The 15,326-nt window shown below is 38.0% G+C and overlaps 1 protein-coding gene across 2 annotated transcripts in view; it reads left to right on the top strand.

Annotated features, from left to right (window-relative positions):
• The first annotated feature begins 913 nt into the window (after positions 1-913).
• Positions 914-15,326, top strand: part of WDR35 (WD repeat domain 35) — a 57,217-nt gene continuing 42,804 nt past the window's right edge. For both annotated transcript variants that reach the window (XM_077751030.1, XM_077751029.1), the window contains exons 1-9: positions 914-951; positions 1,615-1,732; positions 3,233-3,304; positions 4,322-4,414; positions 5,915-6,043; positions 8,731-8,864; positions 9,978-10,143; positions 10,511-10,656; positions 14,563-14,688. In XM_077751030.1, coding sequence (XP_077607156.1) covers positions 928-951; positions 1,615-1,732; positions 3,233-3,304; positions 4,322-4,414; positions 5,915-6,043; positions 8,731-8,864; positions 9,978-10,143; positions 10,511-10,656; positions 14,563-14,688 — 1,008 coding nt within the window. In that variant the 5' untranslated portion in view covers positions 914-927. The remainder of the gene's footprint in view (positions 952-1,614; positions 1,733-3,232; positions 3,305-4,321; positions 4,415-5,914; positions 6,044-8,730; positions 8,865-9,977; positions 10,144-10,510; positions 10,657-14,562; positions 14,689-15,326) is intronic.

Here is a 15,326-nt window from a genome sequence, read left to right as displayed (position 1 = left end):
AAGTAATTTCATGCGAGTTTCTAGCCTGTGCCCAAATTGCTGTGCTTTGTAACCCTCCCAAGCATTCAAAAAGGACACGGGAGAATTGAAGAAAGAATTCAGGTAGAAAAAGAAGAGAATACAGTACAGTCGATCTCAGGCCAGAGATCAAACACCAACCTTAATTATTCAAAAACACAAGGCTATGCCTGAATGGCAATTACAGGCCGCAGTGGCCCAAAGCTCATACATATTCCCTTACATGTACCATTGGGTTGCAGTAACAGTTTAAATAAACTGTTAAAAAGTTCTAAAACAGAATAAACACAATCTCCTACCCCAAAATTGCGCAGGAGGGTTTTCCAATCCCCAAAGGCCTAAGGGAAGGGTTACAGACACCAAAAACGCACGTTGGCGCTTTCTTTGGGCTGACGGCGCCAGCCCACCAAATACAGTAAGTGACTTTCCACAATGCTGGGACTTTGGGGCTTACAAAGTACCCAATCACTGTGACCTCAGGAGCCCTTAGTTCTGAGCTGATTTTAACACCCTAGGCAAGTTCCACTGCGACCTTCTGAGGTTTGGCCTGTCTTCCGAGCCGGTCGTAAAAAAGACAGCTGAGGTGGTGGCAGGGCGCTGAGGGTGACCGACCTGGCCCCCAGGCGTACAGCAAAATGACCCAGAAACAAAGCAACTGGCCCCAACCACAAGCTCTGTCCCGCGACCGCAGCTCCTCCAAAACCCCGACGTCCGCGCAGGCGCAAGAGGCCCGGCGGTGCGCCGCCGCCGCCGGAAGTGTCCCTCAGCGCCCCGGATGCGCCTGGGCGGCGGCGGTTGCCAGGGCGACAGGCGTCACCAAGAGCCGCTGATCCTCGCGACTGGAGACTTAGAAAAAGGTTTCCTTTGGCGGGCCTGGACGGCTGCGTTCGTCCTCTCGGGGTTCCTAGGATGTTCTTTTACCTGAGCAAGAAAGTGAGTTTTCCCGCTGGCGTCCTAGCTCCTCCTCCGTTCTCGCGTCCTGTAGGCGAATCCCGCATCCTGTCCCGCATCCTTCGCCTTCCCGCCTCCCACCATCCTGCCTCGTCCAGCTTCGTACCCCCTCCTGCGGGGTCCCGAATCCCAGATGATTCTCGGCGGAGCCAACAGCCCTCTCGCACGACTCTCTCCCATTCCTGCCCCTGCTGAGTTTTTTTGGGGACCCCAGCAGGACAGATCACTGCGTGCCCCCGTCTCGTTCCTTCTCCACCTGTTGATCCAGGTGACCTAGATTCAATGGATTGTCATGGGCTGGCGGGCGAGACAAAAGTAATAACAAAAGGGTATCCTAAGTGTTATGTGTGGAAAGGGAATATGGATCGATGGTATGGATTTATACCTGTCTTCCCGGCCTCCTTCCTTCCTTTAAAGTTTCATCAGGTGACTCTCCCATTGGGTTCCTCTGCAGTCAGTGCTCTTCTCTCGTGTGCACTCCCCCCTCCCTTTCGAAAATGGTACGGGACCATCTTCCTAACAGTACGTTCTCTGGAAGGCTGACCGTTTTTTTCTTTTTGAGGGGATTTTCTTTAACCTTCATCTGTAATCCACTTTCCAACTCCTTCATGAAAAGCTGTGAGAATGCTTGCGGTTGATTTTCAGGTCGCCATTCCCAATAATGTCAAGCTGAAATGTGTATCTTGGAACAAAGACCAAGGATTCATAGCATGTGGCGGTGAAGATGGATTACTGAAAGTTTTGAAATTAGAGACACAGACAGGTAAATGAATGCAAGCCCAAATGTTTGAGCTGGATGGAAAATTGCCTAGTTATCATTTGGTTAGCGAGATTTGCTCTTGGCATTTGTCACTATGCAATTGTCATTCTTTTGAAATGAAAAACAAGCAAAACTCCAAACATTTAGTGCTGTTTTTATAGAGTATTTTATTTGCCGTAAAGTTCAGAGAATAACGAATGTAAATATCAAATGACTTTTACCCGAGTTATTGATGGAAAATGAGAAAGAATGAAGAATGAAAACTAAGTCACTATATTGCCTTGTGCTAGGTCTGTTTATTTTGCTCTATTATTTAGAGTCTAATAAAAATGATGACAATTTGCATTTTAGGAAGGTCACAGAATCTCACATTTTGTCACATTTGCAGGCTGGTCTCATCCTTTCTGCTTATCAGATATGTTAATAATTATTCATCTGGTTCCCGAGAACAGAAAATGAGATTTTTGAAAACATTTGTGTATATAAGTTTCTTGTGTTTACAGCTTGATTTCTCTTTTATTAGTCCTCTGGAATCCTAGCAAACAGTTTCACCTTTCCTTAGCATGCCTAGTGCTGTAGAATGGAGACCTAGCCAGTCCCCAGTCTAAATTGGAGATGGAGATAGGGAGATTGGAATTGAAACCTCAGCTCTGCCATACTGAATGACTTTCAGCAAGTTGGTGCACGTCTTGGGCTTTAGTTCACTCTTCTGTAAGATAAAGGGCTGAACTAAATTACATTTTGGATTCACAGGCTCTACACTTGACCCCTGGGGTCTCTGCAGTTGCTATTTCTGAGCCTGGACTCCCCCTCCTCGTTTCTCCAGAAAGCCTTTCTTGGCTCTCTCTTCCTCCAATCTAAATCAGTCTCCCTCTGTTACCACCTCTTCTTATGCCCTTACTTTCTCAACTTATGCCTTTACATATATGCATATATATTTACATATATGCATATATATATATATGGGTGAGGGTGTGTTTAATATCTGTCCCTTCAGTAGACTACAAGCTCTCTTAGGGGAGAGGCCTTAACTATTTTATCATTTTATATTCAGAAGCTTCCTCAGTGCATAGCACAATGTAGACATTCATTGAATGAATGAATGAATGAATATAAGATTCTGCAAAATGTAGTAAAAGCCAGTTTCCAAAGTCTTTGTTTTCTGAGCCCTCTTATGCTTTAGAGGTCTTATTCTATATGTCGTAAATATTTCTGTTTTTGATCTTCTGGGAAGGAATAAGTAGTAATAATAATTGCTCGTATATTTCATTTACTGGGTAAACAATGTTTTTAAAATACATTTTGTCAGAATAATATCTCCACAAGGGAGTACATATTACTGTCCATGTTTCCATCATGAGAAAAATAGATCAGAATAGGCATACTTTAAAAAATTTTTTTTCTAAGATCATCCAGGAATAGTAACCCCTTTCAAAATAAGCAAGAAATGTTAAAGTCATATAATTTGTTACCTTAATGCATTTGCCATGATGTTTTTTCTAGATGATGCAAAATTGAGAGGTCTTGCAGCCCCTAGTAACCTTTCTATGAATCAGAACCTCGAAGGTCATAGTGGTGAGTCATGTAACTTTTAAAATCCTATTTGAATAGTCTTATCTTTAGACATTTGGAAACCATCTACTTATTGCAGAAATGATATCGTTTTTAACAATGATAATATTTAGAGTAATCATTTCTGTTAATTAGTTAATTGAGTCTAGAGTCCTTCAAGAACTTTTGCATGATTAAACAACATCTTCAGTAAATTTAAAACAAAGTAGTTATTCTTTTGTATATTAAAAATGCTGCTCTCTGTTTATGGACAGGATATAATCCTTTTTTAGAATCTGTCTCATGTTTCCAGATTAAAGTAGACTAAAAAGACATGACAACTGAATACACTCTATAATCCTAGATCTTGGAATGAGAAAAACAAGTATCTATAAAGGACAATATTTGGACAATTGATAAAATTTGAATGTGGACTGGGATTGGATAATATTATATCAGTGTTAAATTTCCTAATTTGTAATATGGTTATGAAAGAGAATGTCTTCTTAGGAAATATACACCAAAGTATTTAGAGATTAAAAAAACTAAAATAATCAGTTATTCATATAGCTCAGAGGCTTAAGATACGCTCAAGAGTGTGTTACTAGTAGAATGGAAAACAAGAGGAGGGAAAAAGAGAAATTAGGGCATATATCAACCACAGACAACCCCCTACACCCCTGAAAAAAACCCTAAGTACTTAGTATGTTGTCCTTTGGGCATTATAATCCTTGGGAATCAGTCCACTTGGGTAAATATTAACTTACATTTGTTCTGTCATCAGATATACAGCAGCTTTTGTATTTGACCATTATAGGTGCCTTTGCTGGCCTGAAGTAGGAACAAACATAAAAACTAGTATCACTCGTTGTAGAAAATGAGTGATGATAGTGACCACATCCTGTGAATATTTGGAATGATATTAAATCCTGGTTAGTTGCACAGGAGCCCATATTGATTTTAACATGCTGTTGGTGTTTATTATAAGAATACAAATTTGAAATTAATTATAGCCTTTTTAAGCCTCTAAATTGTTTTTAGGTTCGGTTCAAGTTGTAACATGGAATGAACAATATCAGAAGTTGACTACCAGTGATCAAAATGGGCTTATCATTGTTTGGATGTTATATAAAGGTACGCTAGGAGAGTTTATGTAACCTTTCACAGATTGGAGACTGGATTACAGTATTTGAATGGAGGAAACAGTATATTTGAAATAGACTCCTTTTAACCAGCAACAGGAATTCACCCTGACCTTACAGGGGTAATAATTCTGGATTTATTGCTGCCTCCTTTTCCTCTTAACATGTTTTTGGTTTTTTTGGTTTTTTTTGAACTGTGACCTTGCATGAAGAAAGTGAATTAGGTGACTGTTGGTTATCTCCAAAATGAATTTAGGTCCTAGCTGGATAGTTTGTACTTGAGATAGCTCTTTTTTCTCCAGGTTTCCAATAAGAGTTATTTTCTGTGTGATCAGTGGCTAGAGTTGGTCCAGTACATAAGAACATTAAGAAGTTAGAGACAATAAATAATTCATTCCCCTTATTAAGTCATTAGCATCCTTTTCTTTCAGGGATACAGATTTTATCTCTGTTCTACTGGCTCATGATTTGTGCATTTTGCCTACAAGACAGAGCGAGAGAAGGATTAATTTAGGCACATCGCTACTATCAGAAAAATAACTCACAATACATGATCTCTTGGGGTCTCATCTTTAAATGAGAGGGTACCTTAGTTCATGTGTGGTGTTTTGAAAACATTCAGGGTGTACCATTTAAAAATTCTTAATTAAAAAATATGCTGTGGTACCTGAGTTTGTTTCTGTTTCTCAAAGTTTATATGTGTATATGCGCATGTAGGGAGTGGAAGGTGAGAGTATAGGAGCTTAGGGTAAGCTGTCTTTTTCCACGCTGGGTCTTCTCAGGTCCTCAGTCCAGGCTCTGATAGTGCCCTGCTCGACTAGTTCGTCCAAATGACGTGGTTTTTTGCTTGGCTGCAGGCCAGAGTTCCTGATACCAAAAGGTGGTCAAAAACAAAAACAAAACAAAATAGCCTTCTGTTCTGCCTCACATTTGAGACCTGTCACCCCAGTCCTGTATACAAGAATGTTTTGTCTTCCAGCATTAGTGATGTGAAATCACCACAGTGATTTGAACTGTTGAAAAATTTTCTCAAGCAGGCTTAGAGTTTTTACCTAATGTGCTGATATATAATGTACTTGTAATTAATCACTGGAGAGTTTATGCGTACATATAAAATTATTGTGGTTATTTTGTTTTTTCTTTGTTTATTATCTGAAGTTTTTAAAGTGGGAAAAGTTAGGCTTTGAGAAAAGTCAGTTGTTTTGGCCCTTCAAAAGCAAATAAAGTTTTATTTTTTAATGGACAGAAAGAAGGAAGGAGAGAAAAGATGGGCATTTATTGTGTTTTCTGTGATAATCTTTGAAACAATTGTTGGTCAAGGTCTCAGCTAATTTTTTATTTTATGTTGAATTTGAAGGTTTTATTATTTAACGCCTCGTGTTGTAGAAAATTTTGCACTCATTTATCCCACAGTGTATTTTGTGGGATGTTTTCAACTCTAATGTGAAAGTTTTGACTTGTCATTTTTGTGTGTGTGTGTATGTGCAAATAGGCTCTTGGTATGAGGAGATGATCAACAATAGAAATAAATCAGTGGTTCGAAGTATGAGCTGGAATGCTGACGGACAGAAGATCTGCATTGTGTACGAAGACGGGGCTGTGATAGTTGGTTCCGTGGATGGTAATGCTTTGTTGCACACAGAACTCAGATCAAGATTTTGGCTGGCATTTTTATCTTTAGAGGTTTAATTAATTATCATATGTTAGTCTTTTGACAAAAAAACACAAAAAGAGAAAACAGATGATATACAATTTGATTGCATTCAAGAAACAAGATGCTTAGCTGACTGAGCCACCCAGGTATCCCAAGTAAAAATTCTATTTTTAAAAAATTTCCTACAGTGACACTGAAAAAAAAGTAAATTAATTTTTCATGATTATTTTAAAAATGTCTGCCTAGTTATGTAACTTATTTTGTATGTATTAGATTGTATTATAAATACATAGATTTACTTTCAACTATATAGAGATATAACAATCTATGGTTATTTTTTTAAAAATTGAACTATTGACTATGAATGACATAAAACATTAGTTTTAGGTATACACCATAATCATCTGATATTTTTATATGTTGCAAAATGATCATCTGGTCATTTTTTAATAGAGCTGAGTCTGTTATTGTTACATGTGTTTCGTAGCTTTAAAACTATGTCTCTCTCTCAAATTTTAATTCATAGATAACACTGGGGCTTCTGAGAGCCTGTACCTTTGTTTTAATGTGAAATTTTCTCTGTAGAGAAATAATTTCTTTCAAAATGATTTTCATTTTTCCATTTTTTTCCTGTTGTAACTTCATTTATTCCACAGATGTTTCTGAGAGCTCATTAAGTCACAGCTATAAGTTCTAGGTACTAGGTATGATAAGTATTTCAGATCTAGAGCAGGAGAGGTGGATTAATAACCAAGCAGTTACAGTGTCATGTGATAAGTGCTGAGACAGGGAAATACAGCAACATGTAGTAGAAGTATCTAAGCCAGACTTGGAGGGATCAGGGAAGGCATCCTGGGGAAGTGATGTCTCTGAGGCATTAATCACCAGGAAGGTGGGTTTGTAGAATGTCCTGTGCCTAAGAAATAGCACTTGAGGAGGTCCACAGGGTAAATTTTGAAAAAAAAAATTGAGAGTCAGTATAGTATAATACTAAAAGGAGAGGAGTTGTATGTGATGAAATTAGAGACATTAGCAAAGACAGATAATGCAGATTGTAAGTTATATAAGAAGTTTCCCAACGGCATTGGGAAGCCAATGAAAGATTTTAAGAATGGGAGCAAGGTGATCAGATTTGTTCTTTGGAAGCATCTCTGTGACTGCAGGGAAAGGAAAGAAGGATAGGGGCAGGTGTACCAATGAGGAAATTGTTATGGTAATTCAGGTGAGAGGTGATGGTGGATACCTGAACCAGGGTGATGACAAAGAGGATGGAAGTAAGTGGATATATGCTGGAGATACTTTGGAGGCAGAAGAGATAGGGCCTCATTATTGATCAGTTTGGGGATGAGGGGATAGGAGTGTCTAGAGGAATAGCCAGGTTTTTAACTTTGACAGTTGGGTGGATGGTGATGCCATTGAAATGAGGAATGTGTGAGAAAGACTGGTTTTGAGGGAAGATTTCAGTTTTGGACATGTTGGTTTTGTCATGCAGTGGGACAGCCAAGTAAATCTGTTAGGCCATCGTTAGATATATACATTTGTGGCTCAGAAACATCTGGGCTGGAGTCAAAATTTTGGTAATCAGCAGCATGTAGATGGTAATTTAAACCATTGGAATAGATGAAAGACTGGGCCATCTGTGGAATAAGAACCTGCAACATTTAATGGGTTGGCAGAAGAGAATTTTGTCAAGGATACTGAAGTACAAGCATTGGAGATAAAAGAGTAAACAGATTCACAGGAACCAAGAAGGAAGGAAGGGGTGGCTAAAAAACCCCCAAAAGACAAAGAAAAGCAACAGGTTATTAGTGACCTCATGAAGGCCATTTCAATGCAGGTGTGGGGCAGAAGTCAGATCAGGCTGGGCTGAGGGTTGAATGGGAGGGAAGGAAGTGGTAACTGTGGGCATAAAGTCTTTTAAGAAGCATGGCTGGTAGAAGAATGGTGGAAATAGGGTGGTGGCTAGAGGGGAACTTGGGGTCGAGGGAGGTGTTCTTTGTTTTGTTTTTATTTGAGGTGGTTGTTTTGAAGAAGAATAGATCTGAGTATGTTTAAATAGTTTTAAGAAAGGGCCTGGAGAGAAGAGTTTAAAGAGGAAGAGAAAATGTGAATAATCAGTAGATTATAATCCATATATAATATATCAGTAGATAATAATCTTTACAAAGCTAGGAAGGACTTAGATCAGAAAATAGGTGGAGGGATTGATTAGCCCCGGATGGGTGTTTGGTTGGGGACAAAAGTCTTTCTTTGTACTGCGGGGCTCAGCAGAAAGAGTCGGTGTGCATTTACTTAATGTTCTGAATGTTTGAAAGTGGGAATGAGGCATTTCTTTTTTGAAAGCTTTAATTTTCTTCTTTTTTTTTTAAACAAAGTTGAATATGAATTTATCTGCTAATTGGGAGTGAGGTTTTGGGTCAGAGTTTTCAAGAGAAGAGAGAAAGCTGGAAACAGCTGCTATTTCAAATACTTAGTAGGGTGTTTGGCACATAGTAGGTGCTCAGCAAATATTTATTGACTGAATAAATTGAACAAACACATGGTTTTGTGAAGAATGTGAGAGCTCTAGGGAAACACAGAGTTTTAGAGCAGTTGTTGGAGAATCATGTCCGTGAACTTTTAATAAAATAATTATGTTTTATGTTTTATTTTAGGGAATCGCATTTGGGGAAAAGACTTGAAGGGTATACAGTTATGCCATGTAGCATGGTCTGCAGATAGTAAAATCCTACTTTTTGGAATGGCAAATGGAGAAATACACATTTATGATAATCAAGGGAATTTTATAGTAAGTATATATATAGTTGTTACTTTTAGTTACGCAATTTTATATGGTTATTTCATATATTATTCATGTATGTATATTTGCATTTATTTATTATGATGGTTTGTGTAATCAAGAAAGTTTTCCATTCATGTTTTTTTCCCGATTGTTTAGATTTTTTTTAGTTAAAAAAAAACTGGGTCACTTCAAGGTAAATTAATGCTTTTAGTTCTGAATTCCTGGTAACTGGGAAGGACAGAGTTCAGTGTATTGAAGCTGAAGGATAATGAGTCAGATGATATAAAATTTAATCTTTGTGTGTTCTTTTTTTTTAAGTTTATTTATTTATCTTGAAAGAGAGCACAAGCAGGGGAGGGGCAGAGAGAGAGGGAGAGAGGGAATCCCAAGCAGGCTCTGCGTTGTCAGTGTGGAGCCCAACGCAGGGCTCCATCCCATGAACCGTGAGATCATGACCTGAGCCAAAATCTACAGTCCGATGCTTAGCTAACGGAGCACCAGATAGGCACCCCAAATCTATGTGTCTTAATAGCAGAGCCAAAGTTTACATGAGATACCAACAATATATTTTTTCCAATGATATTTTTGTAGCAAGCTACTCAAGGTTGTTTGTAAAAAGAATGGAAGACTTAAACAGTAAGAGACAAAAATTAGGTTCTGGAAAGAAGGCAAAATAGAATGGGCTCAGATAGCGTGATCTCAAGGAAAACTCTGGCTTTGTGAGCTTGAGCTATGTTAGATCTCTGATGTTACTTATCTGGCAGTTTTGTTTGTAGTGAGGCTGAGGACATTATACAAATGCACTTACCAGTGTTAAGTGATAATAGCCGAGTTTTCCATGACACTACTGTTTTTGACATTCTTTTGTATACTTCCTGTCATTTGAGTCTCATAAATTATCTGTGAATTGCTGTTGTTGTTTTTTTAATCCTTATTTTGTAAATAGAGAAAACTGAAACTCTGCTTGAGATGGTTTGTCCATAGGGCTGGTAAACCCGTAAGTGATGGAGCTTGCATCTGAAACCAGATTTTTAAATCTCATTTTCAGTGTTTTTTCTGTAATAGTCTATGTGGATCTGTTTTACTATATGAAATATTAATTTAACTGATTTTGTTTAGATGAAAATGAAACTGAATTGTTTGGTGAATGTCACTGGAGCAATCAGTATTGCTGGCATTCATTGGTACCATGGCGCGGAAGGCTATGTGGAGCCAGACTGCCCCTGCCTTGCTATTTGTTTTGACAATGGGAGGTGCCAAATCATGAGACATGAGAATGACCAGAGTATGTAATCAATCAATCTTTCTTTCTTTCTTTCTTTCCTTCTTTCTTTCTTTCTTTCTTTCTTTCTTTCTTTCTTTCTTTCTTTCTTTCTTTCTTCCTTCCTTCCTTCCTTCCTTCCTTCCTTCCTTCCTTCCTTCCTTCCTTCCTTCCTGTCTTTTCTTGTCTTTTCTTGTCTTTTCTTGTCTTTCTGTCTTCCTTCCTTCCTTCCTTCCTTTCTTCCTTCCTTCCTTCCTTCCCTTCTTTCTTGCCTTCCTGCCTTCCTGCCTTTCATGTGGAGAATTTAAAAAGTAATTTAAAATTGTTCTTTATATAGTTCTTAAGGCTAAGTATTTCACCACAGTGACTTCATTTTTTTCTGTTTGAGTAGATCCCGTTTTAATTGATACTGGCATGTTTGTCGTAAGTATCCAGTGGAACCACACTGGCAGCGTGTTAGCTGTTGCAGGCTCCCAGAAGGTCGTCACTCAGGACAAAGATGTAAACACTGTGCAGTTTTACACTCCATTTGGTGAGGTAAATGTCTTTTTTTCTTTCCGTTTAAATGTGTAGTGAGTGAGATAGGGGAAAAAAGAATGGGGGAAGAGGTATAAACTTGTCACATTTTTGAAAAGGGACATTTTGAGTAAAAATGATGAACTGTCAGGCATCTTGTCTTTAAATAATAGTCTCACTTATAAGTCTTCATAGTTGTATTTTATCATGGAATTTAGTTTATACTCTGTACATTTAGAAAACCAGCTGTTTCACATAAGAAATCACTATGCAGTACCTACTTAGAGTATTTTTCTGTGATCTGAATGCGTATATCTTTTCCCAGCTGTTACTTGAGTTGTTTTTAATGTAATTTAGTTGTTTCAGATTAATATTTTGGATTTTTAATGTGTTGTATTAAACATACATAGATATCAAACAACCATATCATTTCTCCTTACCTCGAACTTCTAACAGTTTTAATTTGTTGTACAATAATCAACTATTTTAAGAAAATCTATCATAATAACTAATCTTAGGTGATGCTACATTAAAATACAAGCATTGTTTTCATAAATGTATGTGTTATCCTTCTCAGTAGTATTATTAATAAATTTAATTTTTAAGGAGAATTTTGTTGAAGTCATAGTGAGAAATATCAAATAGGAGAATTAATATATTGTGAATTTTAAAGAATTTAGGAAATGAAAACTTAATAGTAACTAAGCTTAATAACTTTTTACCTGTTTTATTTTTAAACTCTGGACTCCATTTAGTCTCTTTTGGATTTTATAAATTCATCATAGACTTCAGTGATAAGTGTTTTTGTTTTACAAAAGCGTTCCCCTGTTGTTTTAATATTTTATTTATTTATTTTCCCCAGTTTATTTAATATTTTAAATATATTTTAATAATTATTTAATAATTTCTGTCAGAGTAAGAAATGATGTCAGCTCATGCTTTTGTATCAGTATGTCAAAATACCCAGTAGAGTGCGATACAGAAGTTAGGTACTCTGTACATTGCTAGCTGATAATATTTCTGGTAAATGTTGAAAGCTAAGGCAGGGGCGCCTGGGTGGCTCAGTCCGTTGAGCATCCGACTTCGGCTCAGGTCATGATCTCATGGTTAGTGGGTTTGAGCCCCGCGTCGGGCTCTGTGCTCACAGCTAGCTCAGAACCTGGGGCCTGTTTCAGATTCTGCGTTTCTCTAACCCTCCCCTGCTCATGCTGTCTCTCTCTCTCTTTCAGAAATAAGTAAAACATTAAAAAAAAAAAAGAAAAAAAGCTAAGGCAAACAGGAAGTATAGTTCTCAAGGTTCCTAACTACTAAAAATCTGAATTCCAGTTCTTTCAATGGTTGTAGCCTCTTTCTTAATTCATGTTCTTTATTGGTTATTTTTGTCACATTGGCTTATTGTTATATTGCTTTATCTGTTTATTTTTGTTAGTTCAGCCTTCTTTAAGTAGAAAAACATGGATCGTAAGACCTGTTTGTTTTATCTTGCAAAAACAGTGTGCTATGTGTTAAATTGAAAAGTTGGTTTGGTATGGTTGTAATTAAAAGTATCTAGCATGGTTCCTCAGGGTATTTTAGTCACTTAGTATTTTTTTGAATGAGTGAATCTAGGGAGGACTTATTTTGGATCTATGTTATTAAGATCACTTGGAAGGAGGTTATCTAAAGATTTAAACTTAAGGAAACCTCAAGGAAGAATTTTTTTTGATTCTGAAGGCCAGTCTTGTGGTCTTTATACTGTGGTCTCAGCCATGGAAGGAGCTAATAGAGCATGTGATTTGTAGTTAGGTTGACCTGGCTTTGGCTTTGAATTCCATTTCCACAGTGTAGTTTCACTTAGAGAACTTATTTAACCTCTGAGACCCAATTTACTTATGTTCTGAAATAAAGGTAATATGTCATGGCAGTGTTGCAAAAACTTAAAGGAGGTAACAATGAGAGGCTCAGTCGGGTCTTACTTCGGCTCAGGTCATGAGCTCATGATTCATGGGTTCTAGCCCCACGTCATGTTCTGTGCTGATAGCTCAGAGCCTCGAGCCTGCTTTGGATTCTGTGTCTCCCTCTCTCTCTGCCCCTTCTCTGCTTGTGCTGTCTCTCTCTCTCTCTTTCTCTCAAAAATAAATAAAAACATTAAAAATTTTTTAAAAAATTAAAGGAGGTAACAATGAGAAAATGCCCAGCATAGTGCTTAGTGAACGCTTACTACAGGTGGGTTTTCTCTCCTTGCTGCTGCCATCGCCTGGGTGGTTTGCAGTCGGGAGATGGCCTTATGCTTCCAGTGCGGCCTGGCGGTACAGAGAGTTCTACCGGGAGAGTCTGCTTGCTCCCTTTGGTTTCCTACAGGCAGCAGGACAGATAGAGTAGACCTTTCTAGATTAAAACATTTTAACCCTATCAGTTTTCCTGGCAAAATGGAGTTTAATACGTTAAGTTTGGCTTTCGAACATATCTGCTGAAGAACAATGGATACCAGTGCAATTTATTAAATTTCTTGGGTCTGTCAAAAAACCATAGATTTCAAATATTTTCTTTTTATTGCCACATGAAAATATCTTTGTATTAATTTATTTGCTTGTTAATTTAGCCATAAAATGTGCTGTGTTAAATTGAAAACTGTAAGGTGGTTTGGTATGGTTGTAATTAAAAGTACCTAGCATGTTGTCATATTTGAAGACCTTAATTTAAATGCATAAGACATTTATTTACTTAATATATATTTATTGAGTACCTGTTCACCAAGCTGTCCACTAAAGGATAGGGACATAGATGTGAACATAGATGTGAATATGATGAAGTCAGGGCTCTCAGGTTGCTCACTCTCTGAATTCTCTGGACCCATAGAAGGAGGGAGAAGGCAGGAAGCAACATTAAGGTTGTGTCTGGGAGGATGGAGAGCAATGCTCCAGTAGGGCAGGGGAGAGTAAGGACGGGGAGGTGCAGGGAGAGGAAAGGAAGATTTAAGGCAGAAGAGATCTTATCTGGGCCAAAAGTCTGGAGGCATAGTAGTCCTCTCATGAGTGAGAACACAAGAATTATGTCTAAATAGTGGGGTACTGAGCCCAAGAGAGCAGTTTTGGGCCAGATGGGAAGAGGCATTGTATACCCTGCTAAAGAATGTGATGGTGGGAAGCTATTGATTTTTTAAAAATTATTAAACATTTTTTTAAAGCAGGGTGGGACATGATTGGATTTGTGTCCCAGAAAGGTAATTTTGACAGTAGAATGAAGATTGAATTTGGGGGCAAGTGGAGGCTGGGAATGGGAAAGAGATGAGAAGAAAAAATCAGAGTTAGACCATTGCTGTCATTCACTCAGGAAGAGAGCCCATGGCAGGGGAGGGTGGATGGGAGCGAAAGCGTAGGACTGCTGACCGATCTGCTGTGGGGGTGGAAGAGAGGCCAGCCTTAAGGATGCATTTACTACCACAATAATTCATTCATTCCAAGCAGCACAGTTTTTTAAAAAATATTTTTAAGTATCTCTACACCCAATGTGGGGCTCGAAGCACAACCCTGAGATCAAGAGCCGCATGCTTCACTGACTGAGCCAGCCAGGTGCCCCCAGGAAGCGCAGGGTTTTTTTACAACTCCAAAATTGGGATGCATCTGACAGAGTTCCTATTTTAATTAGCAATGTATCTTTTTCTTTCCTGAGTTGTACATAAAAGTAAAGATGCATATTTAAATCTCTGGATTTCAAATCTTAGATTTGATGAAATTTGATACTGAATTCTTTGGCTACTGTTCATAAATTTCTGCTATCGAATATATGTTTTCCATTATAAAAAAATCAAGGAAAATGATTTTGAAATGGGTAGTAACCTTTCACAAAATAATTTTTATTCCACTTTTCATCTCTATGAAGTGATTGGTGGTAATTTATATTTTATTTAATTGTGATACTTTAGGTTAACTTTAATTATTTTTTCAGCATTTGGGTACTTTGAAAGTTCCTGGAAAGCAGATGTCTGCACTATCTTGGGAAGGAGGAGGACTGAAAATTGCACTAGCTGTTGATTCTTTTATATATTTTGCAAACATTCGACCTGATTATAAGGTGAGTGTTGTGAGTAGTTATAAAATAAATAAATAAATAAAATAAATAAAAAGCTGTTTTTACTAAATAGATTTATTAAAGCTCGAAGTATAATATATGTTTCTTGCATATATTCACAACCACTTTATTTTAGAAACCAGATGAAAGGAGGTGTTTTTAGTGTGAAGACTTTAGAACCAGAAAGCTTTTCTAGAATACTATATATAATGAATAAAATACTCCCAATGGTCAAGATCTCAGCAGGAAACAGATGGCACACTCAGAAGAATAATTGAAGAGAGATTGATGAAGGGTTTATTACAGAGGTGTGGGCAAGGTTAAAGGGTTCAGTAAGAGATGGCAGGGCAAGCATCCACGTATTAGCAATGGTGGCCAAGAGAAGGAAGTATTATTGTTTCTGGAGCCCACCGGGGCTGTGCTTACACAAGAGAGGCTGTCCTGCAGGAGCAGCTTCTGCCGAATGGCTGGACAGAGACGGCTTCGAGGAGGGAATGCTTCAGCCATCTCTCCACCTGCTGGTGCCTTCTATTGGCCAGACCTTAACTAGAAACCAGAAGGCAAGGTAGCCCACGTGATGGAGTTCACAGAAGTTAGTTTCCAGGGCATAGAGTAGGGTAAAGAAGGGCAGAGGATGGATC

This window comes from Crocuta crocuta, unplaced genomic scaffold (genome assembly GCF_008692635.1).
Source record: "Crocuta crocuta isolate KB4526 unplaced genomic scaffold, BGI_CrCroc_1.0 scaffold129, whole genome shotgun sequence".
Taxonomy (NCBI): Eukaryota; Metazoa; Chordata; class Mammalia; order Carnivora; family Hyaenidae; genus Crocuta; species Crocuta crocuta.
Note: the sequence above shows the minus strand (reverse complement) of the source record. Positions and strands in the feature narration are given on the sequence as shown.